General features: G+C 46.1%; 1 protein-coding gene across 1 annotated transcript in view; it reads right to left on the bottom strand.

Annotated features, from left to right (window-relative positions):
* Nucleotides 1–18,410: 18,410 nt before the first annotated feature.
* Nucleotides 18,411–24,776, bottom strand: part of SLC46A3 (solute carrier family 46 member 3) — a 61,567-nt gene continuing 55,201 nt past the window's right edge. Inside the window, exon 6 of the mRNA XM_075334620.1 lies at nt 18,411–20,484. Within this exon, the coding sequence (XP_075190735.1) occupies nt 20,403–20,484 (82 nt within the window). The 3' untranslated portion in view covers nt 18,411–20,402. The remainder of the gene's footprint in view (nt 20,485–24,776) is intronic.

The raw sequence follows: 24,776 nt of genomic DNA, 5'->3' as shown, positions 1-24,776 counted from the left end.
GCGCTTGTTTGCCGGCCGCGCTTATAACTTTAGTCCCCGGCTTTTGCGGCCTAGTACCGCATATTCCCGCCCCCGGGCCTGCCAGTCAGGGGTAAGGGCGGGACGCTGCACTGGACGTCAGCGCTGAGGGCTGGAGCATACTTTGTATCCTCCTCCCCCCTCACTGAACACCGTGGGGCACCAGATTCCCGCACTTTCTGAGGCACGCCCACGGCTCCCTCCTCCTCTCAGAACGCTGGCAGCCATTCCTATCAGCACGTCTGACGCTGGAGAACTTCAGAGGGGAGACAACAACCGAGCTCCACAGCTCTGGGAGGCCCAGGCAGGGAATCTGGTGGTCACACAACCGCTGAGGGCGGTTGGTAAGCCGCACCTGTTACTAGGTGCTGGCCCCCCTGGGTGCCGAAGTGTATATTTATATGCTTATATTGTATACATTTACTCTGTACGGCCGCACTATTAGCTTTTGGCTATATACCCTCACTGATTGCTCTAAGAGGAGACAACAGCATGTCGTCCGCAAAAAGCAAGGGTGCCAAGGCACAGGCTTACTTTGCAACCTGTACCTCATGTGCGGCAATGCTACCTGCAGGTTCCACCTACCCTCATTGTGTGCAATGCTCGGCCCCTGTGACACTCACTCAGCCGGAGTCTCAGCCACTGGTGGGACCCCCGGCCCAGGTGGAACCACCGGCCCCCACTGTCCAGGTGACAGGGACAGAGTTTGCAGTATTCGCTGACAAACTTTCTGAGTCTATGGATAGATGGTCTGCTAAGATACTAGAAGCTTTGCAGTCCAGACCTGTAACACAGGCCCCGGGCACTGTTGATTCATTGCCCCCAGGCCCCCCTCGGTCGGAGCAGCAAAGTGCTCCTGGGTCGACTCATAGGTCCCATGGGGAGGACTCCGACACGGACCGCAGTCCCAGACCGACTAAGCGGGCTCGCTGGGAGCTTCCCTCGACTTCATCACACTGTTCAGGGTCTCAGCATGAGGACTCTCTAGAGGATGAAGCGGATGGGGCAGATCAGGGCTCTGATCCTGACGCCGCGCTCAACCTTGATACGCCTGAAGGGGACGCCATAGTAAACGACCTTATAGCGTCCATCAATCAGGTGTTAGATGTTTCTCCTCCAGCCCTTCCGAGTGAGGAGTCAGCTTCTCAGCAGGAGAAATTTCATTTTAGGTTTCCCAAACGTACACGGAGTGCGTTTCTTGATTACTCCGACTTCAAAGATGCAGTCCAGAAACACCGAGCTTTTCCGGATAAGCGCTTTACTAAGCGCCTTAATGACACACGTTATCCCTTCCCCCCTGACGTAGTCAAGGGTTGGGCTCAGTGTCCCAAGGTGGATCCTCCAGTCTCTAGACTGGCGGCCAGATCCATAGTTGCAGTGGCAGATGGTGCATCACTCAAGGATGCCACTGACAGGCAGATAGAGCTCCTGATGAAATCCATCTATGAGGCTATCGGCGCGTCCTTTGCTCCGGCATTTGCAGCCGTATGGGCACTCCAAGCTATCTCAGCTTGTCAGTCTGAGATTAATGCAGTCACACGGGCCGCTACTCCGCAGGTTGTGTCCTTAACCTCTCAGGCGTCGGCGTTTGCGTCCTACGCCATGAATGCTGTACTGGACTCTGCGAGCCGTACAGCGGTAGCATCCGCCAATTCAGTGGCAGTCCGCAGGGCCATGTGGCTACGTGAATGGAAGGCAGACTCTGCTTCCAAAAAGTTTTTAACCGGTTTGCCATTTTCTGGCGACCACCTGTTTGGCGAGCAATTGGATGAAATCATTAAACAATCCAAGGGTAAGGACTCGTCCTTACCCCAGTCCAAACCTAATAGACCTCAACAACGGAAGGTACAATCGAGGTTTCGGTCCTTTCGGCCCTCAGGCAGGTCTCAATTCTCCTCGTCCAACAGGCCTCAGAAGGGTCAGAGGAACTCTGATTCATGGCGGTCTAAGTCACGTCCTAAAAAGACCGCCGGAGGAACCGCTCCCAAAGTGGTCGGTGGCAGGCTCTCCCGCTTTTGCGACGCCTGGTTCCCACATGTCCAAGACTGATGGGTGAGAGACATTCTGTCTCACGGTTACAGGATAGAGTTCAGTTCTCGTCCTCCGATTCGTTTCTTCAGAACATCTCCGCCCCCCGAGCGAGCCGATGCTCTTCTTCAGGTGGTGAACACTCTGAAGGCAGAAGGAGTGGTTATCCCTGTTCCCCTTCAGCAATGGGGTCACGGTTTTTACTCCAACTTGTTTGTGGTACCAAAAAAGGACGGATCTTTCCGTCCCGTTCTGGACCTCAAACTGCACAACAGACACGTGAAAACCAGGCGGTTCCGGATGGAATCGCTCCGCTCAGTCATCGCCTCGATGTCCCAAGGAGACTTCCTAGCCTCAATCGACATCAGGGATGCTTATCTCCATGTGCCGATTGCACCAGAGCATCAGCGCTTCCTGCGTTTCGCCATCGGGGACGAACACCTTCAGTTCGTGGCACTGCCTTTCGGCCTGGCAACAGCCCCACGGGTCTTCACCAAGGTCATGGCAACAGTGGTAGCAGTCCTACACTCTCAGGGACACTCAGTGATCCCTTACTTGGACGATCTTCTTGTCAAGGCCCCCTCTCGGGTGGCATGCCAACACAGCCTGAACATTGCTCTGGAGACTCTCCAGAGGTTCGGGTGGATCATCAATTTCCCAAAGTCAAAACTGACACCGACCCAATCGCTGACATATCTCGGGATGGAGTTTCATACTCTCCCAGCGATAGTGAAACTTCCGCTGGACAAACAGCGTTCACTACGGACAGGGGTGCAATCTCTCCTCCGAGCCCAGTCGCACCCCTTGAGACGCCTCATGCACTTCCTAGGGAAGATGGTGGCAGCAATGGAGGCAGTTCCATTTGCGCAGTTTCATCTGCGTCCACTTCAATGGGACATTCTCCGCAAATGGGACAGGAAATCGACGTCCCTCGACAGGAACGTCTCCCTTTCTCGGGCAGCCAAGGGCTCCCTTCAGTGGTGGCTTCTTCCCACTTCCTTGTCGAAGGGGAAATCGTTTCTGCCCCCATCCTGGGCTGTGGTCACGACGGACGCGAGTCTGTCAGGGTGGGGTGCGGTCTTCCTCCACCACAGGGCTCAGGGAACCTGGACTCCGACAGAGTCCTCCCTTCAGATCAATGTTCTGGAGATAAGGGCAGTGTATCTAGCCCTAAAGGCGTTCCATCCGTGGCTGGAAGGCAGGCAGATCCGAATTCAGTCGGACAACGCCACGGCGGTGGCATACATCAACCACCAAGGCGGCACACGCAGTCGGCAAGCCTTCCAGGAAGTTCGGCGGATTCTGCTGTGGGTGGAAGCCACCATCTCCGCAGTTCACATCCCGGGCGTAGAAAACTGGGAAGCAGACTTTCTCAGTCGCCAGGGCATGGACGCAGGGGAATGGTCTCTTCACCCGGACGTGTTTCAAGAGATTTGTTGCCGCTGGGGGAAGCCGGACGTCGACCTAATGGCGTCCCGGCACAACAACAAGGTCTCGGCATTCATGGCACGGTCTCAAGATCACAAAGCTCTGGCGGCAGACGCATTAGTTCCGGATTGGTCGCAGTTTCGACTGCCCTATGTTTTTCCTCCTCTGGCACTGCTGCCCAGAGTGTTACGCAAGATCAGGTCCGACTGCCGCTGCGCCATCCTCATCGCCCCAGACTGGCCGAGGAGGTCGTGGTACCCGGATCTGTGGCATCTCACGGTGGGTCAACCGTGGGCACTACCAGACCGACCAGACTTGCTGTCTCAAGGGCCATTTTTCCACCTGAATTCTGCGGCCCTCAACCTGACTGTGTGGCCATTGAGTCCTGGATCCTAGCGTCTTCAGGGTTATCTCAAGAGGTCATTGCCACTATGAGACAGGCCAGGAAACCAACGTCAGCCAAGATCTACCACAGGACGTGGAGGATCTTCTTATCCTGGTGCTCTGATCAGGGTTTTATTCCCTGGCCATTTGCCTTGCCCACTTTTCTGTCCTTCCTTCAATCCGGAATGGAAAAGGGGTTGTCTCTCGGCTCTCTTAAGGGACAAGTCGCGGCGCTCTCTGTGTTTTTTCAAAAGCGTCTAGCCCGGCTTCCGCAGGTACGCACGTTCCTGCAGGGGGTTTGCCACATAGTCCCCCCTTACAAGCGCCCGCTAGAACCCTGGGATCTGAACAGGGTGCTAACGGCTCTTCAGAAACCACCTTTCGAGCCAATGAGAGATATTTCTCTTTCTCGCCTCTCGCAGAAGGTGGTCTTCCTAGTGGCAGTCACATCACTTCGGAGAGTGTCTGAGCTAGCTGCACTGTCATGCAAAGCCCCCTTCCTGGTGTTTCACCAGGACAAGGTGGTTCTGCGTCCGGTTCCGGAATTTCTCCCTAAGGTGGTATCCCCTTTTCATCTCAATCAGGATATCTCCTTACCTTCTTTTTGCCCTCATCCAGTTCACCAATGTGAAAAGGATTTGCACTTGTTAGATCTTGTGAGAGCACTCCGGCTCTACATTTCTCGTACGGCGCCCCTGCGCCGCTCGGATGCGCTCTTTGTCCTTGTCGCTGGCCAGCGTAAAGGGTCGCAGGCTTCCAAGTCAACCTTGGCTCGGTGGATTAAGGAACCAATTCTTGAAGCATACCGTTCTTCTGGGCTTCCGGTTCCTTCAGGACTGAAAGCCATTCTACCAGAGCCGTGGGTGCGTCCTGGGCATTGCGGCACCAGGCTACGGCTCAGCAGGTGTGTCAGGCGGCTACCTGGTCGAGTCTGCACACTTTCATGAAACACTATCAGGTGCATACCTACGCTTCGGCAGATGCCAGCCTAGGTAGGCGAGTCCTTCAGGCGGCGGTTGCCCACCTGTAGGAAGGGGCCGTGTTACGGCTCTATTACTGAGGTATTCTTTTACCCACCCAGGGACTGCTTTTGGACGTCCCAATTGTCTGGGTCTCCCAATGGAGCGACAAAGAAGAAGGGAATTTTGTTTACTTACCGCAAATTCCTTTTCTTCTAGCTCTTATTGGGAGACCCAGCACCCGCCCCTGTTCCCTTCGGGCTGTTGTTCTTTTGTGTACACATGTTGTTCATGTTGAATTGTTCTTTGGTTCATGGTTTAAGTTCTCCGAACATCCTTCGGATTGAATTTACCTTAGACCAATTTATAAGTTTCCTCCTTCCTGCTTTTGCACCAAAACTGAGGAGCCCGTGATGCACGGGAGGGTGTATAGCAGAGGGGAGGGGTTACACTTTTTAAAGTGTAATACTTTGTGTGGCCTCCGGAGGCAGAAGCTATACACCCAATTGTCTGGGTCTCCCAATAGGAGCTAGAAGAAAAGGAATTTGCGGTAAGTAAACAAAATTCCCTTCGTTGCGATGATGTTGGTGCAGAATCGGTGCGGGGCAGGTTGGTATCATGCAATGAATGACGCTATAATGAATACTTGTACGAGGACAGGACAGATCGTCAGTTTTATTTACTGTAAGTCATCACTCTATTCCCAGGAGAAGAGGACTGTTTACACTGCAGGTTTTGGCTCCGGAGCTTGTGATCCTGCAGGTTACTTATTTGCAAGCTCTGACTTTTCATGCCCAGAAACTGCTTAGTCACTGGTGCGGCTGCTGAGCGCTCGCTGGAGGCCTCGGCTGCTGCGTATGGGAAGCAGGACGTATATCTCACTGTCACTAATCAGGGAAAAGGCTAAAAATGAATCACAGTAAGCATATTTCTTTCATCTCATCATGGAAATGTATTCTGATTGAAAAAGGCACTTAGCCGCATAAAGCAATTTCCAAAGAGAAGTGGATTAGAAAAAAAAATGCTACAAAATGACACAAAGTATACAGTGAAATGAATGATGGCGCATCTACAGTGTGTCCACCCATATCCTGTCCACCATTATTAACTTAAGAACGGCGGCAGCTATAGGCATAAAAGTGGTGTCTAGGTATAGTAAAGTAGTCATGCGCTACGCAATGAAACCACCTATAGCGCCACCTGGTGGAAAACAACGGAGTTAGCATTTTTATCTCAAAAATGGAACAAGATAGAGAAAAAAGTGAATTACAAAATTGTAGGGCATCATCAAATCAATACGAATCGACACCTTGCATACAGAAATGCTATGATATGAAACCCATGACCCCCCCCCCCCCAAACATTGAATGCTGGTCACGCATATGGCGCTCATTTAACTTTGATGCTCAAAGTGGCCACCGTCAGCTGCAATGCACATCTGGAATCTGGACAGCATACTGTATCTTGCTGCACGTTGTGCAATATGGTAGGTGACACGTTTGCACAAGCTATATGCATGAGTGAAAATGTGAAAAATGGAACCTGCATTACTACCATGAACATATGAATCAAGAGAAATTTAGCTACTGAATTGATCAATGCAATAGAGCCCCAACACTACGCCAAAGTATCTCTCTACGTTGGGGTCCCTAGCTTGTGTGTGTCCTCTCATGCAGTTAAAAATTTTACCGTGTATGGGACGCTGAGACCCAGGCTATTTATGCGTATTGTATGGATTGGCAATAGGTGTGTATGGGGAGGGTTCACAAACGAAAAATACTAACAAATAGGAATAACGTTTGGAACTCCATTCTAAGTCCGAACTGGGTGCAAAAACCTAAAAAAACATCACTATGGGGAGATAAGGTATGCACACCAGTGACTATGGAAGGGGAATATATGAAATAGCAGAAACTGCTGTGTGAATACTGACTTGAAAAATCCAATAGCTATATGCAAGAGTGAAAATGTGAAAAATGGATTTTTCAAGTCAGTATTCACACAGCAGTTTCTGCTATTTCATGTATTCCCCTTACATAGTCACTGGTGTGCATACCTTATCTCCCCATAGTGATGTTTTTTTAGGTTTTTGCACCCAGTTCGGACTTAGGAATAATGTTTGGAACACCATTCTATTTATTTATTTATATGTTTGCACAAGCATCTGTGATACGTCGTCGTAGGTCCTGCAGTATTGGTGGAGAGGTCGCATACACCTGCTGCTTGATGTGACCTCACAGAAAGAAGTGCAATGGGGTCAGGTCAGGTGAGCGTGGAGGCCACTCCATATACCCACTATACCCAATGACTTGTAGGAAGGTCTCCATGAGGTATCGCTTCACATCCGCAGCCTTGTGAGTTTTACACATTCTAATCATAGCATTTCTGTATGCAAGGTGTCGATTCCTATTGAATTGATCATGCCCTACAACTTTGTAATTCAATTTTTTTCTCTATCTCGTTCCATTTTCGAGATAAATATGCTAACTCCGCTGGTTTCCACCAGGTGGCACTATAGGTGGTTTCATTGCGTATCGCATGGCTACTTTACTATACCTAGACACCACTTCTATTCCTATAGCTGCCGCCGTTTTCAAGTTAATGGTGGTGGACAGGATATGGGTGGACACACTGTATATGGTGTAGTGTATAGTGGAGATACAAAACCTTCACTGCCCAGAGGGCCATACTTGTAAGATTGAATCAATTGCAAGGGCCACATTTACCATCTGCAAAACAGTCCATGGTGTAGGGGTGTATGTGTCCAGCGTGTGCTATCCGTGTGACATCTGCATAGCACACGGACAGCATGCACTGCTATACTTACCTCTCCTTGGTGCTGCTGCTTCCGGTCCGAGGTGCAGTGAATATGCAATGAGCATAATGAGCGGCGGTCGGAAGCAAGTGACAGCAGAGACAGGTGAGTATAGAAAAGCATTTTATTTAACAGACACATGGTTTTCCCTGGTACATGTCACATTGAAGTCACATGGATCACATCAGTGTGCGCTCCATGTGACACCCGTGCTGCCGGAGAAAAACGGACACATGTATGGTCTACATGGTCCATGTGAAAACACGCATGTGTGTGCAAACTCATTGATTTTAATGGGTCTGTGTGAAAACTGACCTCACATGGATGTGTGAAGGGGGCCAGAAACAGTATGTGTCTGACAGGGTGGAGATGTGGAACCTGAAATCTGCATGTATTGGGGAAAACAGAGGCTCCCGTCATCCTCATTAATACCTGAGAAACAGAATTGCACGCGGCTCTCTTCATTGCAGGGTATGTGTTTTGTAACAATAGACAAGTACTTGGTCTCCTCATCTACTCTTTTTCTGGAGGGACACACGGGTCAGGTGAACCCCATTTTGGTGATATGTGGGGACCCCAGAGTTGGCAACACATCCATGCTACCTGTCTGGCTGCCACAGATCCTCATCCGGTCCTCTGCTGCTCGCTCTGGTCTCATTTTTAAACCCCTTTTTGTCCATAAAAAGAAATTCGTAGATAATTCAATTTTCTCCAAACTGAATGGCTCGTCTCTAAGATGGTTTAGGTCTCCCGTTGACGACCATGGAAGGTCATACTTTTCCATCTATTGTATTCACAAGGTAAATATATTCCTCTCTGGTATTCATCTTCTATGAACCTCCATCCATATGACAGCGCTTCAATGGACATGATATATCCAGCCCAGTCATCTGAATGGCTGCCATGTCTGGCCTCGTTTTCCATGCGGTTCCTGATGTAGTGTAAATGTCTGTCTGGCCTTTTTTTTTCTCTCTAGCCAAATCTGATGTAAATTTGCATTATAGTTTGGGAGAAATAGTAAAATGTTTTACTTATTTATTGTATTGATGGCAACATTTTGGCATAAATTGCAACATTACATTGTCGTAAACTCCTAAGCCAAATGTATCACCATTTTATCCGTTTAGTACTTATACCAAAACATAAAGATGATCAGAAAAGGGGGTGCAGTTAATTTTTTGTCGTAAAGTATAACATTTACTGATGCATTTTTACATAAGTCGCAAAAAAGTTGCATATTCTAGATGGGTCGTGGTGGTCTGAAAACAGTCATATATGAAATACATCTATATTGCAGCCATTTAAAACATGCAAAGAACTTTCTGTGCCAAATTGCTGTCATTTTTTCTCATTAAGTAGTGTACTAACTATAATTCACCAAATTCTATCATTTGCATGCAACAATTTGCACACTGGTGCTCTCTGCATCAAGACTTCTGTTGGAATCCCCAAAATACAGGAACAGGATTTAGACTGAAAGCCCCGGAGCCGTTCACTATTTGGAGGATGACCTAGTCACGGAGGATATTGCCTGGCCTGCCATTCTTCATTTCCAGTTATATTTTTTATATATATATATATATCTATATCTATCTCAAATATTTTATATTTCAGACCATATTTTTGTGCAGGTCTGAAAAAGATGAACATTGGGAGGACGGTGGCCATGTAGTGCCCAAAGTGACTGTCAGCCTCATAATTGTGAATGGCTTCAGAAACGCAGTGCTCAGGCTAGGTTCACACACATACAATGCTCCCTGCTAAGGATGGACTTACATTTTGTGTTGTGGGTTTCTCTGTGAATGTATCTATTTGCAATAAATGAATGAAGAAAGACCAATACCGGCTGCCCTTAGTCATCTGAGCCCGCACCCCATATTTCAGTAGAGTAAGCCATCAGATTACGGTGTCCTGATGCTCCCCGGACAGATGATGGGGTAGAGAAGTTCTGGCCCCTGTATTTCATCAGAGCCAAGCGTTCCTGTTTATGGGATAGCTGTCAACCAAGTGATCGGTCGGACATCTGCCAGCTAATGTAGATTGGGGCTTTGGCTTGCTATTGAATGACAGTGAGTGGAGATTTTGAATACCATACTTTATAACCATACAAGTTTCATTCCAGTGAGTGGAGATCGACACCTAAGCTAGTTTCATAAGATCGGATAGTGGCCATATTTTACAACCCAGTTTGGGGTCTCCAAATTCACTGTTAGTTGAGGTCCTTAAAGAGAATCTGTCACCAGGATCTTGCAATGTAAGCTGAGGACAGCATGACATACACCCCAGAGTACTACAGGAATTGAGTTCTGTAATAGACCGACCATTATTTTTAATCTTCACAGATTCCTTAATAACAGGGTCGGTACCGCAGGACTGGCGCATAGCAAATGTGGTGCCAATATTCAAAAAGGGGACAAAAACTGAGCCGGGAAATTATAGGCCGGTAAGTTTAACCTCTACGGTTGGTAAAATCCTTGAGGGTTTCTTGAGAGATGCTATACTGGAGTATCTCAAGAAAAATAACCTTATGACAGAGTATCAACATGGGTTTATGAGGGATCGATCCTGTCAAACTAATTTGATCAGCTTCTATGAAGAGGTAAGTTCAAGCCTGGACCAGGGAAATGCAGTGGATGTTGTGTATATGGACTTTTCAAAAGCTTTTGATACGGTGCCACACAAAAGGTTGGTACATAAAATGAGAATAATGGGGATAGGGGAAAATATGTGTAACTGGGTTAAAAACTGGCTCAGTGATAGGAAACAAAGGGTGGTTATTAATGGTACGTACTCGGACTGGGTCTCAGTTCATAGTGGGGTACCACAGGGGTCAGTATTGGGCCCGCTTCTTTTCAACATATTTATAAATGACCTTGTTGGGGGCATGCGGAGTAGAATTTCAATATTTGCAGATGATACTAAACTCTGCAGGGTAATCAATACAGAGGAGGATAATTTTATATTACAGGGAGATTTATGTAAATTGGAGGATTGGGCTGAGAAGTGGCAATTGAAGTTTAATGTAGATAAATGTAAGGTCATGCACTTGGGTAGAGGAAATAACATTTATCATTATGTACTTAATTGTAGAACACTGGGTAAAACAGACACAGAAAAAGACTTTGGTGTATGGGTGGATGGTAAACTTCACTTTAGTGGACAGTGTCAGGCAGCTGCTGCCAGGGCTAATAAAATAATGGGATGTATTAAAAGAGGTATAAGTGTTCATGAAAAAAATATAGTTCTACCTCTGTACAAGTCACTAGTGCGACCGCACTAAGGTGGGCTTTGTACATTACGACATCGCATGCCGATGCTGCGATGTCGAGTGCAATAGTCCCCGCCCCCGTCGTACGTGCGATATCTTGTGATTACTGGCGTAGCGAACATTGTCGCTATGCCAGCTTCACATGCACTTACCTGTCCTGCGACGTCGCTCTGGCCGGCGACCCGCCTCCTTACTAAGGGGGCGGGCCAGGCGGCGTTACAGCGACGTCACACGGCAGGCGGCCAATAGCAGCGGAGGGGCGGAGATGAGCAGGATGTAAACATCCCGCCCACCTCCTTCCTTCTCATAGCAGCCGGGATGCAGGTAAGGAGATGTTCCTCGCTCCTGCGGCTTTACACACAGCGCTGTGTGCGGCCGCAGGAACGAGGAACAACATCGTACCTGTCGCTGCACCGGCATTATGGAAATGTCGGAGACTACACCGATGATACGATAACGACGCTTTTGCGCTCGTTCATCATATCAAAAAGGTTTTACATACTATGACATCGCAAGTGACGCCGGATGTGCGTCACTTTCGATTTGACCCCACCGACATCGCACGTGCGATGGCGCAACGTGCAAAGCCGCCCTTAGAATACTGTGTACAATTCTGGTCACCCATATATAAGAAGGACATAGCTGAACTGGAGAGGGTGCAGAGAAGAGCGACCAAGATTATTAGAGGAATGGGTGGGATGCAATACCAAGACAGGTTATTAAACTTGGGGTTATTTAGTTTGGAAAAACGAAGGCTTAGGGGGGATCTAATCACAATGTATAAATATATGAGGGGACAGTACAGAGACCTTTCCAAAGATCTTTTTACACCTAGGCCTGCGACTGGAACACGGGGGCATCTGCTACGTCTTGAGGAAAGAAGGTTTAATCATAATCACAGACGAGGATTCTTTACTGTACGAGCAGTGAGACTATGGAACTCTCTGCCCCATGATGTTGTAATGAGTGATTCACTACTAACATTTAAGCAGAGCCTGGATGCCTTTCTTGAAAAATGTAATATTACCAGTTATGTATATTAGATTTTATGACAGGGTGTTGATCCAGGGAACTAGTCTGATTGCCGTAGTGGAGTCAGGAAGGAATTTTTTCCCCATTGGAGCTTGTTTGCCACATTGTTTTTTTTTTTGCCTTCCTCTGGATCAACATGTTAGGCTACGGGTTGAACTAGATGGACTTAGGGGTACTTTGCACGCTGCGACATCGCTAGCGATCTCGTTAGCGATGTGAAATGCTAGATCGCAGGTGCGATCTTTCGGGATCGCACATAGGTCATTTTACGCATGTGCGATCTCTAAAGATCGCACTTGCGATCTAGCATTTCACATCGCTAACGAGATCGCTAGCGATGTCGCAGCGTGCAAAGTACCCCCAAGAGTCTCCCTTCAACCTTAAAAACTATGATACTATGCTGCGAGAGTTAAAAAAGAAAAAACATCTGTGTTTCTCTTATTTGTGTGCAAGCTATTGTTTACTTATCCTAAAGGGTTTATTGCTCTGTGATTAACATTGGTGTGCCTCTTCTGAGCCTGTAGAGCAGTCCAGCACACCCCCTGCTGTGATTGTGCATTGACTGATGTGTCAATCTCTATTAAGACCCTGGTGTGGACAGGAAATCTCCCAGCTCTGCTATACTCAATTCTGAGATAAAGTCAGAACAGCTGCACACAGTGATCTAAGATAAACATTGTTAGGCTGGAGTCACACTAATGTATGGCATCAGATGCGTTATGCTAATAACCCTCGGCTCCCGCTCTGATGCAAATGTGAGCAGAGTGTCATACAACTATGATCCGATCTTGCAATCGGATCACAGCTGCAGAGGGAGGGAGTAATTTCTCCATCTCCTCCATTATCATTCTATGCATGTATTGCACTGCACTTAGATGTCTTCTGAGTGCAGTCCGCTGTTTTACTTACACCCATAGACTTGTATGGGTGCGAGTGATCCAAGATTCTCAATCACAGCATCTTGGAATACAAAATTCCACAATTGGATGTTTAAAAATAAATAAATAAATAAATGTTCCTGTGCTGAGATACTCTTATATGTGTGTCCTTGCTATGTACTGTGTAATGGCCGTGTCTGACCGTACAGGTACATGGTCTGATCATACCACAGCTCCTGGGCAGGGGACACAAGAGAGTATACAGACATTACAGCATGGTATCACAATTAATCCTTTCTTTGAGCTAAAACATTTAAAAAACAGGCAGAGAAATGTTTTACCTCACGAGAAGAAATCGGCTGTGACCCCGTGCTGTAATATCTGTATACTGTTACTGCCTCTCCAGCCCAGGAGCTGTGGTATGATCAGACCATGTTCCTGTACGGTCAGACATGGCAATTACACAGTACATAGCAGGGACATATATATATATAAAATTATCTCAGCACAGGAACATTTTTTTTGTAAGCACATCAAATTGTGGAAATTATTATTATTTCAAGATCTATTGCTTAAAATGAACTTTAAAATTTATTAGTGGAAAAACCCCTAAGTAAATAAATTACAAAGCTTCCCTTATATTTTGCAATGTTAAACACATACAGCGCACATATTATATGGATTTTGCACTGTTGTTATCAATGTGCTGTACATGTTTGTCACAGACCCATAAACTTCTATTGGCTCTTGTTATCCGTGATGCTGGAAAAAGCAAACAAACAAATATACGCATATCACCATAAATAATAGGTACGTGTGGAATTCTTGAAAAAAAAAAAAAGTGGACACCACACGGATGTCTGACTGAGGTCTAGGGTTGCATTCACACCTCCATCGTACAGTCCATCTCATTCTGTTTTTATAGAAGTCTGAAGAAAAAAAATGAGTTGGGGCACAGAGTTTTCTCCCACCATTGGCGACTCTTCTTTCGATTTGCCGGCCTGGTGTGATGTCACAGGTGCATCACGCCACAACAATGACATTGCTAATCAGAAGAAGAGCCGTGATTGCGGTGGAGCAACATCAAGGGGGAGCAAGGCGACACACACCAACACGAAAGAAGGAGAAGGGAAACGATCGTCTACAGACACGGACTGGAAGAGCTGCAGAGAAGCCAGGGACCCGTGATCTGGAGCCGGAGCGCTCGACCTGGGTTCTCAGACAGAAAGGGGAATCACAGGGAGTGCGACAGGCACTCGAGACCCGTTCCCCTGACCAGGTGCTGGGGTGGAGGGACTACCACAAGGAAGGACTCCGTGGAAGAAGCACCGGCCCTGACCTTCGAACTATCCAGGATCGGCTGGGACCCATGACAGCGGAGCTCAGCACCCCAGAGGCAGTGATACTTCAGCGAGTAAAGAACATGGACTGCAACGTGCGTCGTCCAATCAATCCCGCGCCCCGTCCTCGCCTTAGCTGCACGACAGCAGGAAACTATTACGCCCAACATCCCCGGGGCCGAGCTCTGCCTGTGGAGAGCTGTGCCAAACCATGCTCTGGAGGACGCTTCTCGTAGTGGCGGCTCCTATGTTAGCCGCAAACCACAGGTGGCGTCACAAATAACTACAACCCCCATCATCATCCCCTCCATTTATTGACACCGCCGGGGTCATGGAACCGGGCCTGTCCACCACGGCGGCCCAGAAGTAGGACCGCGGTCCGGTATAGAGTAACCCCAGACCACGTGGGCGATTCATTCTCCTTACTATATGGTATGGACATGTCAAGACTTGGTGCCGTTTTACATTCATCTTATATTGTTCTTCCAGGAATAAAACACCAGACACTTTTTTATTTTAAGATTTAATGAGAATATTTCCTATTTGTATTTCCATGTAAATTACAAACTATTGCTGGCCGGTATAATTCCTCGTTCACATTATTTTGTATTGTACGTCGTCATTTACCGATTTATCTTCCAGCGTTTCCCTTATTTTAATAAATATATATTTATCCCAGAAGATATTTAGAAAAAAAAATAAATTTGTGTTAAAAAGAAAATATACATTTGTATATAAAATATATTACAAATCTTTGGCAATAAATATAATTACTGTCCGAGACTCAGGACAAACGAGTGCAAATGGAAACCAGGTATTTCCTCTATTTCTACGTAAACCCAGTATGGTAATTATTAAAGCTACATTCCCATGATAAGCTTTTGACGCGGAGTATTTTCACTCAAAAAAAGCAGCGTCTTAGGTCTAGTGCACACATTGAGTATTCGGTGAGGTTTTTTTACCTCAGTATTTGTAGCCAAAACCAGGAGTGGAACAATCAGAGCAAAAGTATCATAGAAACCTGGGCACCACTGCTGGATTTATCACCCACTCCTGATTTTGGATTACAAATACTGAGGTAGAATACTCACCAAATACTCAACGTGTGAATGTGGCCTTAGTCAAGAGCAAATGTTGAGTATTTGGTGAGTTTTTTACCTCAGTATTTGTAAGGCCCCCTTCACGCATCCGTGTGTCTGGTGTGTGACGTCCATTTTCACACATACTGGAGACACGGGCACATGTAGACCCATTAAAATCAATGGGTCTGTGCACACGTGCGTGTTTTCACATGAACCATGTGGCGCATACGCGTGTCCATGTGCTCCACACGTAGACACGCCCGGTTTTTCTCCGGCAGCACGTGTCACACGGACCGCACATATGTGATCCGTGTGACATCAGTTTGACACATACCAGAGAAAACCACGTGTTTGTGAAATAAACTTGACTCACCTGTCTCCACCGCTGATGTCTCCAGCATTGCTGTCACTTGCTTCCGACTCCGCTCATTATGCTAATTGCATATTCACTGCACAGAGGGCTGGAAGCAGCAGCAGCGCCTGACACAGAAGCACCATGGACAGGTAAGTATAGAAATTCATGCTGTCCGTGTGCTAAGCGGATGTCACACGGATAGCACACGCTGAACAGACACAAACACACCTACACCATGGTCTATGCAAAATGTGTGTGTTTTCTATGGACGTGAGAAAGTGGCCTCCAGGCAAAACAAGGAGTGGGTGATAAATCCAGAAGTGGTGACGTGTTTCTATTATACTTTTCCTCGCATTGTTCCACTCCTGGTTTTGGCTACAAATATTGAGGTAAAAAACTGACCAAATACACTGTGTGTGTACGTGGCCCTAAAGTCATACTAGCACTGTACATGTTAAGACCACGTGCACACGCTGAATTTTGGTGAGGTTTTTACCTCAGTATTTATAGCCAAAACCAGGAGTGGGTGATAAATACAGAAGTGGTGCCCGTGTTTCTATTATACTTTTCCTCTGATTGTTCCACTCTTGGTTTTGGCTACAATACTGAGGTAAAAGTTCATCAAATACTCCATGTGTGCACGTGGCGTAAAACAGTCTTCATGCCTTGCCATCTTTATGACAGGTTTGCTGTCAGTGAATAGAAACATTCTCATCTACAGCCTCACAGATTGAACAGGCTCACTAATGAATCTTTTACATTTGTTCCCAGTCTTGGCAAAAATCTGTGTACTAAATATATGGACAATCACCAGTCCTGATAGTCTTCTGCGATGTATCGGCCTAGAGTTTAGGCCTTTATGTGCTCAGGGGACGAGGTCTAGTCAGGGGGCAAAGGTTTTCTTATCTATGAAAAATATGTCCGGATGCATTGTCCTCCTGTAGACAAATATGTTACCAATCATTTCCAGCAAAGTACAAAAGGAGGAAATACTGTATATCAGAAAATGCAGTTAGCCACGTGGTTACCTAGAACCACATAAATCCCTTGGACGATCAGGTTTTATATTTCTTACATATTATTGAAGTGGTTAAAAAATGCTCAAAAAACTGAGCATACACACGTGGTCAAAATTGTTGGTACCCCTCAGTTAATGAAAATAAAACCCACAATGGTCACAGAAATAACCTGAATCTGACAAAAGTAATAATAAATAATAAATCTATGAAAATGAACAAAGAGAGTCAGACATTGCTTTTCAACCATGCTTCCACAGGATTTTAAAAAAAAATGAAACTCATGAAAACAGGCCTGGACAGAAATGATGGTACCCCTAAAAATAATGTGACAAAAGGGACATGTTAAATCAAGGTGTGTAAACTAATTAGCATGACGTGTGTCTACAATTTTGTAATCAGTCAGTGGATCTTTATATAGGGCTACAGAGACCCACTGTGCTGTTTGGTGACATGGTGTGTACCACACTCAACATGGACCAGAGGAAGCAAAGGAAAGTTGTCTCAGGAGATTAGAAAGAAAAGTATAGACAAGCATGGTAAAAGGTAAAGGTTAAAAGACCATCTCCAAGCAGCTTGATGTTCCTATGACTACAGTTGCACATATTATTCAGATATTTAAGATCCATGGGACTGTAGCCCTCCTCCCTGGACATGGCCACAGGAGGAAAATTCATGACAAATCAAAGAGACAGATAATACAAATGCATAATTATAGAGGAAAGAAGAAGGATTAAAGGGTCTATGCAGTGTAAAAAAAGAGAGTAAAGGCTCCTTGTGAATAATGATAATACAAATGGTAACAAAAGAGCCCAGAAAAATTCTAAAGACATTAAGGTGAACTTCAAGCTCAAGGAACATCAGTGTTAGATCACACCATCAGTCATTGTTTGTGCCAAAGTGGACTTCATGGGAGACGACCAAGGAGGACATCATTCTTGGAAAAAAAAAAATCATAAAAAAGCCAGACTGGAATTTGCCAAACTACATGTTAACAAGCTTCTGGGAGAATGTCCTATGGACAGATGAGACAAAAATGGAACTTTTTGGCAAGGCACATCAGCTCTATGTTCAGACAGGAAAATGAAGCATATCAAGAAATGAACACTGTCCCTACTGTAAAACATGGAGGAGGCTCTGTTATGTTCTGGGGCTACTTTTCTGCATCTGGCACAGGGGGTCTTGAATATATGCAGGGTATAATGAAATCTCAAGACTATCAAAGGATTCTAGAGAGAAATGTGCTGCCCAGTGTCAGAAAGCTTGGTCTCAGTCGCAGGTCATGGGTCTTGCAACAGGATAATGACCCAAAACACACAGCTAAAAACACCCAACAATGGCTGAGAGGAAAACATTTGACTATTCTGAAGTGACCTTCTATGAGCCATGACCTAATTCCTATTGAGCATCTTTGGAAAGAGCTGAAACATGCCGTCTGGAAAAGGCAACCTTCACACACGAGACAACGGGAACAGTTTGCTCTTGAGGAGCGGACAAAATACCTGTCGAGAGTAGCAGAAGTCTCATTGACAGTTACAGGAATCGTTTGATTACAGTGATTGCCTCAAAAGGTTGTGCAACAAAATATTAAGTTAAGGAGGAGGAGGAAGAGAAGGAGGAGGAAGAGGAAGAGGAGGAGGAGGAGGAGGACGCCATCATTTCTGTCCAGGCCGATTTCATAAGTTTGATTTTTTTTTTATTCTGTGGAAACAGAAAAGCAGCAATGTCTGACTTTCATTTGTTAATTTTCATAGATTTTTTATTTATTATTACTTTTGTCAGATTCAAGTTATTTCTGTGACCATTGTGGGTTTTTCGTTCATTAAACGAGGGGAACCAACAATTTTGACCACGTGTGTATGAACAGCAAGTTCATTCTTTCGATTGTGCAGGTAGCGCTTTTTCATTCAGTGTTTGACGCAGAATCAGCTTGAAAAAGACATAAAATTCACATACTCTAAGTCAGGGGTTTTAAACACACAGGCCGCATGCGGTCCCTGATACTCCTCGCAGCCCGCAGACACAGAGACCTCTTGGTGATCGCAGCCGATGCAGGGGGCGACGCCATCAGCATTTTATGTCAGGTGAGTGTATTGCCGGCGCCGCTCTGGAATGATGTATATAAGGGATCCAGTGCTGGTGGCCACAGCCTATCAGGGAAAAACCTAGTGATAGGTTCCCTTTAAACATTAGGAAACAAAAATCTAGTTCTTGCATGTTTTAGTTCCCTTTTTGAAAAGTGTACGTAATGGGAATGTGTCATCAGAAATCTTGCCATTTTCACATTGGCCACTGAGGCTATTTTCGATTCTTGAGTCTTGTCTTTTCAGAAAGCGTTTTCAGAAGACATCTTCTCATCAGAGACAAGATTACAATAACTGGTGAGAACACCCATCACAATATGTGATGTCGCATATGACCGTTTCTTCACCATGACCTTTGCACACACTCATTAGATGCTTCAATAGAACAATAGGGCGGGGATCCTACCATTGCTGCTAATGTACACATTCTGTTCCCCTAAACAACAGGAGGTTGAAGTCCAACAATGCTCAAGTGGTTAGTGTGAAAAATGAAAGATTTCTAATTTTTAATACAGACCATAATATATTAAAAAAATAAAACTGTAATATGCCTATGAGACTGTTGAATCCGGTTTAGGAGATCGGTGCACACCGTACACAGACTTAAGCCTGCTTTACACGGTACAATTACGCATATGATATCGTATGCGATCGTACCCGCCCCCATCGTCTGTGCGGCACGTTCAATTTGTTGACTGTGTCGCACAAACGATTATTTACCGTCACACGTACTTCCCCTTCCATAGGACCTCGATGTGGGCGGCGAACGTCCACTTCCTGGAGTGGGAGGGACGTTCGGCGTCACAGCGACGTCACGCGGCAGCCGGCCAATAGAAGCGGAGGGGCGGAGATGAGCGGGACGTAAACATCCCGCCCACCTCCTTCCTTCCGCATTGCCGGCCGGAGCTGCAGGACGCAGGTAAGATCTGTTCATCGTTCCCGGGGTGTCACACACTGCGATGTGTGCTGCCTCGGGAACATTGACCAACCTCACGTGCAATTTTTAGCTTTTGAACAACGTGTATGCGATGAACGGTTTTTCGTTCAATCGCAATCGCACGTAGGTTTTACACGCTACAATATTACTTACGATGCCGGATGTGCGTCACTTACGTCGTGACCCCGCCGACACATCGTAAGATTTATTGTAGCGTGTAAAGCCCGCTTTAAACGCAGTTTGTGAAACCAACCTAAATTGGGATTCATCAATGGAAATTTCTTCTCAGTGTGGCTTTAGAGATCCAGTGTGGATATTGACTCTTTACTTGCCAGCCTTCCTTGTATGATCATGTATACACAGACCACTGTCGATCACTGAGGAGGACCACCCACTGGACCCCTTGGCCATGACTTTTACAGGTTTCAGTGAATATTATTCCGCAAAACTATACATAAATCTTATCTTGATCTATAACCTGAAGCCTGTGATGGGATAGTACATTCAGAATGACCAGTTCCCCAATTTTGGGATGATTTCCTGGTCATTTCCATTTCATGTCCTCTGCTCTGTAGACACTAAACTGTATATACTGTATGTGCTACAGTTACTACAGAGTCTTATTTCAAGTCTGTGATGATCTGCAGATATTATTATGCTAGTAATAAATAAAGCAAAAAACAACCCTGTGTCGTAATGAGAAGCCATACAATAATTCAGGACGTATTTCCCTCAAAGACAGAGATTCATGGATTCTCCTCAAGTGTCATAGATTATACTAGGATTCTGCTTCAGTGCTGGATTCTTCATTAATCAGGAGAACGTGATCCCTTTCTTGATACCCGATGCACAGCAAAAGCCTGAAAAACAAGAGAAATAAGAACTTAGCTGGAGACTTTTCTGACAGAGTCAACATGCTGCACACCCACAGGAGTGATGTAAGCCTAAGGCTGGGGCCACACGGGGACTACTGCGATCCACTTGCATGACACTCGGCTCGTGCTGGCAGTACAGCAGAGCCGAGTGTCATGCGTGTGTCCTTGCAACTGAGGTCCGTTCGTGCGAGCAGACCTCAGCTGCGGGGGGCGGGCCGGCTCTCAGGAGGGGAGGGAGGGATTTATCTCCCTCTCTCCTGCGTAGCCGGCTATTGCCATTCTCGCACTGCACTAGCGGTACACCGGTGTACCGCGAGTGCAGTGCGATTTTTCTCTCGCCCCATTCACTTGAATGGGTGCGAGAGAAAGTGTCTCGGATTACAATCGCAGCATGCTGCGATTGTTTTCTCGGTCCGATTAGGGCTGAGAAAATAATCGCTCATGTGTGCTGTCACACAGGCTAGAATTGGTCCGAGGGGAATGCGATGTTTTATCGCACTCCACTCGCACTGTTTTTCTCGCCGTGTGGCTTAGCCCTTAATGTGAGACCGCAGCCCACCATAGTACTTCAAGGGGTATTCCACTCTACATAAATGATAGATTGTGGTGTGGATCCAACTGCTGTGACCCCCAACAATCACCAGAACCTGTGCCCCCTGTTCTCTCCTGGCTACAAAACCATATCAAGGAGCAGTCTAGTAAACGAGCTGCTCATGCATGTGCCGTGCCGCTTCATTCATGCATGACCAGGCGCTCCATTCATTTCCTCCTGGCCACATTCTTTTTCCAGGGAAAAAATGAACACCCCTTTAATCAAATAAGTGCATATATAAATGTGTGTGCTTATTTGCTTCTATATTTGCACGAAACATTGAATAATCTGAAATCCCCTCTTGCAAAATGCAAGTGTAGCACAGTCGTGGTCAAAAGTTTTGAGACTGACACAAATTTTGGATTGCAAAGATCACTGCTTCATTTTTCATAGAGGCAATTTGTATTAATGCTACATTGTTAGTTCTTAAAGGGAATCTGTCAGCAGGTTTTTACTATGTAAGCTGAAGACAGGGTTAAAAGCATAGAATTCAGGGATGTCTGACTTGTCAAGGTTCCCATCTGTTGTTTATTTGCTATGTTTGTTTAAGCAGCAGAACCCTTATAATTGCAGGACTGCAAAGTCAAGCAGAAAAAATGTAATGAGAATTCAGCTTACCCTAGGCAACTGCGCTCCAGGACTTGCAGGTGCTCGTGGTCCTCCAGACCGGCCAGGCTGGTATATAACTGAGAAGAAGTGAAGAGTGGACCCAGCACCACAATTCAGTATATTAAAATATCAAAAATTTATTAGATATGAAAATATCCAATGTATCCAAAACTTGAGAGAACGCTGATGAGGGTACCTTACGCGTTTTGGACAACAAGTAAAAACAAGTCCTTAATCATAGGTGACTATACATAGATCAGACACGTTTTAAATACTCAAAGGCAAACTCCCAAATGAGCACCAGAGGACAAGGAACGCCCATGCTCCTCGTTGGGGGCAGGGTGAGACAGATCAGCTGAAAAATGTTATTAATTAGATTGTGGTGCTGGGTCCACTCTTCACTTCTCAGCTACAAAGTCAAGCGCAGGCCAGTCTGTGATTGACACCTCACTGTCAATGTACAATCTCTATAGAGAGCCTGATGGGGGCAGGGGCAGCTCTCTCAGCTCTGCTACATGCCAAATCTAAAAATTATGATTGTGTCAGAACGGCTGCAGCCATTAATCTAAGTGATACATTGTTGGATTCAGGATCTCTTTGCCTACATTATGCTGCTCTCAGATGAGTTAGCAAAAACCTGGTGACAGATTCCCTTTAAGAGTGCAATTTTGATACAAGTCATTTTATGCCATGAAAATTACCTTAAAATCACAAAGCTCCATTTCAACTGAATTTCAGCCCTGCAGCAAAATAACCCACTTACATAATTTCAGCGATCTTGTTGTTAGCTCAGGAGAAAGTGTCACGGAGGAGAGACTGTTAAAGGGGTTGTCCAGGCTTGTGATGGAAGTCTGCACTCACTCTGTCACTCTGTGAGAGTGGGGACAATTTGCATACTTTCGGCCACATTCTGACTAGTCGTGAGCTCACACAGTTCCCTTGTTTTCAGAGAGGCCAACCATGTCTAGTCGGAATGTGGCCTGAAGTATGCAAATCGAATACTTGCAAGAACATAACCACCCGGTCTCACCATCAGCACTAGAGAATCCTGACAGAGCACAGTGCACCCGCTGTGAGGATTCAGAAGTCTGAACTCACACAGAGTGACCGAAGACTTTCATCACAAACCTTTCCAACTTAGGGTAGCGTCACACTTTAGCAACGCTCCAGCGATCCCACCAGCGATTTGACCTGGTAAGGATCTCTGGTGCGTCGCTACAGGGTCGCTGGTGAGCTGTCAATCAGGCAGATCTCACCAGCGACTAGTGACCAGCCCCCAGCAACGCGTGGAAGCGATGCTGCGCTTGGTAACTAAGGTAAATATCAGGTAACCAAGCGCTTGGTTACCCGATATTTACCTTGGTTACCAGCGCACACCGCTTAGCGCTGGCTCCCTGCACTCGTAGCCAGAGTACACATCAGGTTAATAAGCAAACCGCTTTGCTTAGTTACCCGATGTGTACTCCGGCTATGTGTGCAGGGAGCAGGGAGCCGGCACTGGCAGCCTGAGAGCAGCGGGCGCTAGTAACCAAGGTAAATATCGGGTAACCAAGCAAAGCACTTCTCTTGGTTACCCGATATTTACCTTGGTTACAGCTTACTGCAAGCTGCCAGAAGCCGGCTTCCTACTCCCTGCACATTCAGATCGTTGCTCTCTCGCTGTCAAACACAGCGATGTGTGCTTTAAAGCGGAAGAGCAACGTCCAAAAAATGAACCAGCACTGTGTGTAACGAGCAGCGATTTCACAGCAGGGGCCAGATCGCTGCTCAGTGTCACACACAGCGAGATCGCTAATGAGGTCACTGCTGCGTCACACAAACAGTGACTCAGCAGCGATCTCGATAGCGATCTCGCTATGTGTGAAGCACCCCTAAGAGTAAGGCAGCTGATATCATTCTGTCATGCTGATTGGTTGCATTAAAGGAGGCGGCTGATACTTGAAATCATTGTCTTCTTCTGTTAACCATGATTACCTCCAAGGAAACATGTACAGATATCATCATTTTGCATCTAAAGGGCTTTACAAGCAAGGACATTGCTGCTGAACAAAATGTTCGTTAATCAACCATTTATCGGATCATCAAGAGTTTTAAAGAGAAAGGTTCAATTGCTATGAAGGCTTCGAGGTGTCTAAGAAAGTTTAGCAAGTGCCAGGACCATATCCTAAAGAGGATACAATTACAGGGTTAATTCACCACCAGTGCAGAGCTTGCTCAAAAATTGCAGCAGGCAGATCTGTACACACAGTGAAGCAAATACTTTTGGAAAATCAAAGACAAACTGACATTTTGCAGGAAATACGTGAATTGAACTACAGAGGACTAGTGTAAACTTATTGTCTTTGATGAAGACCTCTGCAGGATGTTTGAGACATCTGGAAAAATAATAACCCAAAAGCTGATATCCAGCATGCCAGGGCATCTTGAAAAACAAGGGACAACAGTGTAAATATTGAGTATTTGCATAAGCTTTATGTAATTGTCAATAAACGTCTAAAAACGTATGCAAATGCTTACAACTGTACTTCAGTAAATATAAAAACATCTGAGCAAAAGATCTAAAATCCTAAAAACTGAAAAACAAAATTTGTGTCAGTCTCAAAACTTTTGGCCACGGCCATACCTGCCTCCAAAAATGGTTTTTGCATGTATTGTTAGCTATTTTTGACAAACATAGCTACTTGCTCACAAGAGTCTTAGGGGTACTTTGCACATTGCGACATCGCAACTGCGATCTCGTCGGGGTCAAATCGAAAGTGATGCACATCCGGCGCCAGTAACGACATCGCAACGAGTAAAGTCTAGAAGCACCGATAAACGATCGCAAAAGCATCGAAAATCGGTGATCTGTGTAGTGTCGGTCATTTCCATAATTTCGCTGCAGCGACAGGTACGATGTTGTTCCTCGTTCCTGCGGCAGCACACATCGCTGTGTATGAAGCCGCAGGAGCAAGGAACATCTCCTTACCTGCGTCCCGCCTGCAATGAGGAAGGAAGGAGGTGGGCGGGATGTTTACGTCCCGCTCATCTCCGCCCCTCTGCTTCTATTGGCCGCCTGCCGTGTGACGTCGCTGTG

This window comes from Anomaloglossus baeobatrachus, chromosome 2 (assembly GCF_048569485.1).
Source record: "Anomaloglossus baeobatrachus isolate aAnoBae1 chromosome 2, aAnoBae1.hap1, whole genome shotgun sequence".
Classification (NCBI taxonomy): Eukaryota; Metazoa; Chordata; class Amphibia; order Anura; family Aromobatidae; genus Anomaloglossus; species Anomaloglossus baeobatrachus.
Note: the sequence above shows the minus strand (reverse complement) of the source record. Positions and strands in the feature narration are given on the sequence as shown.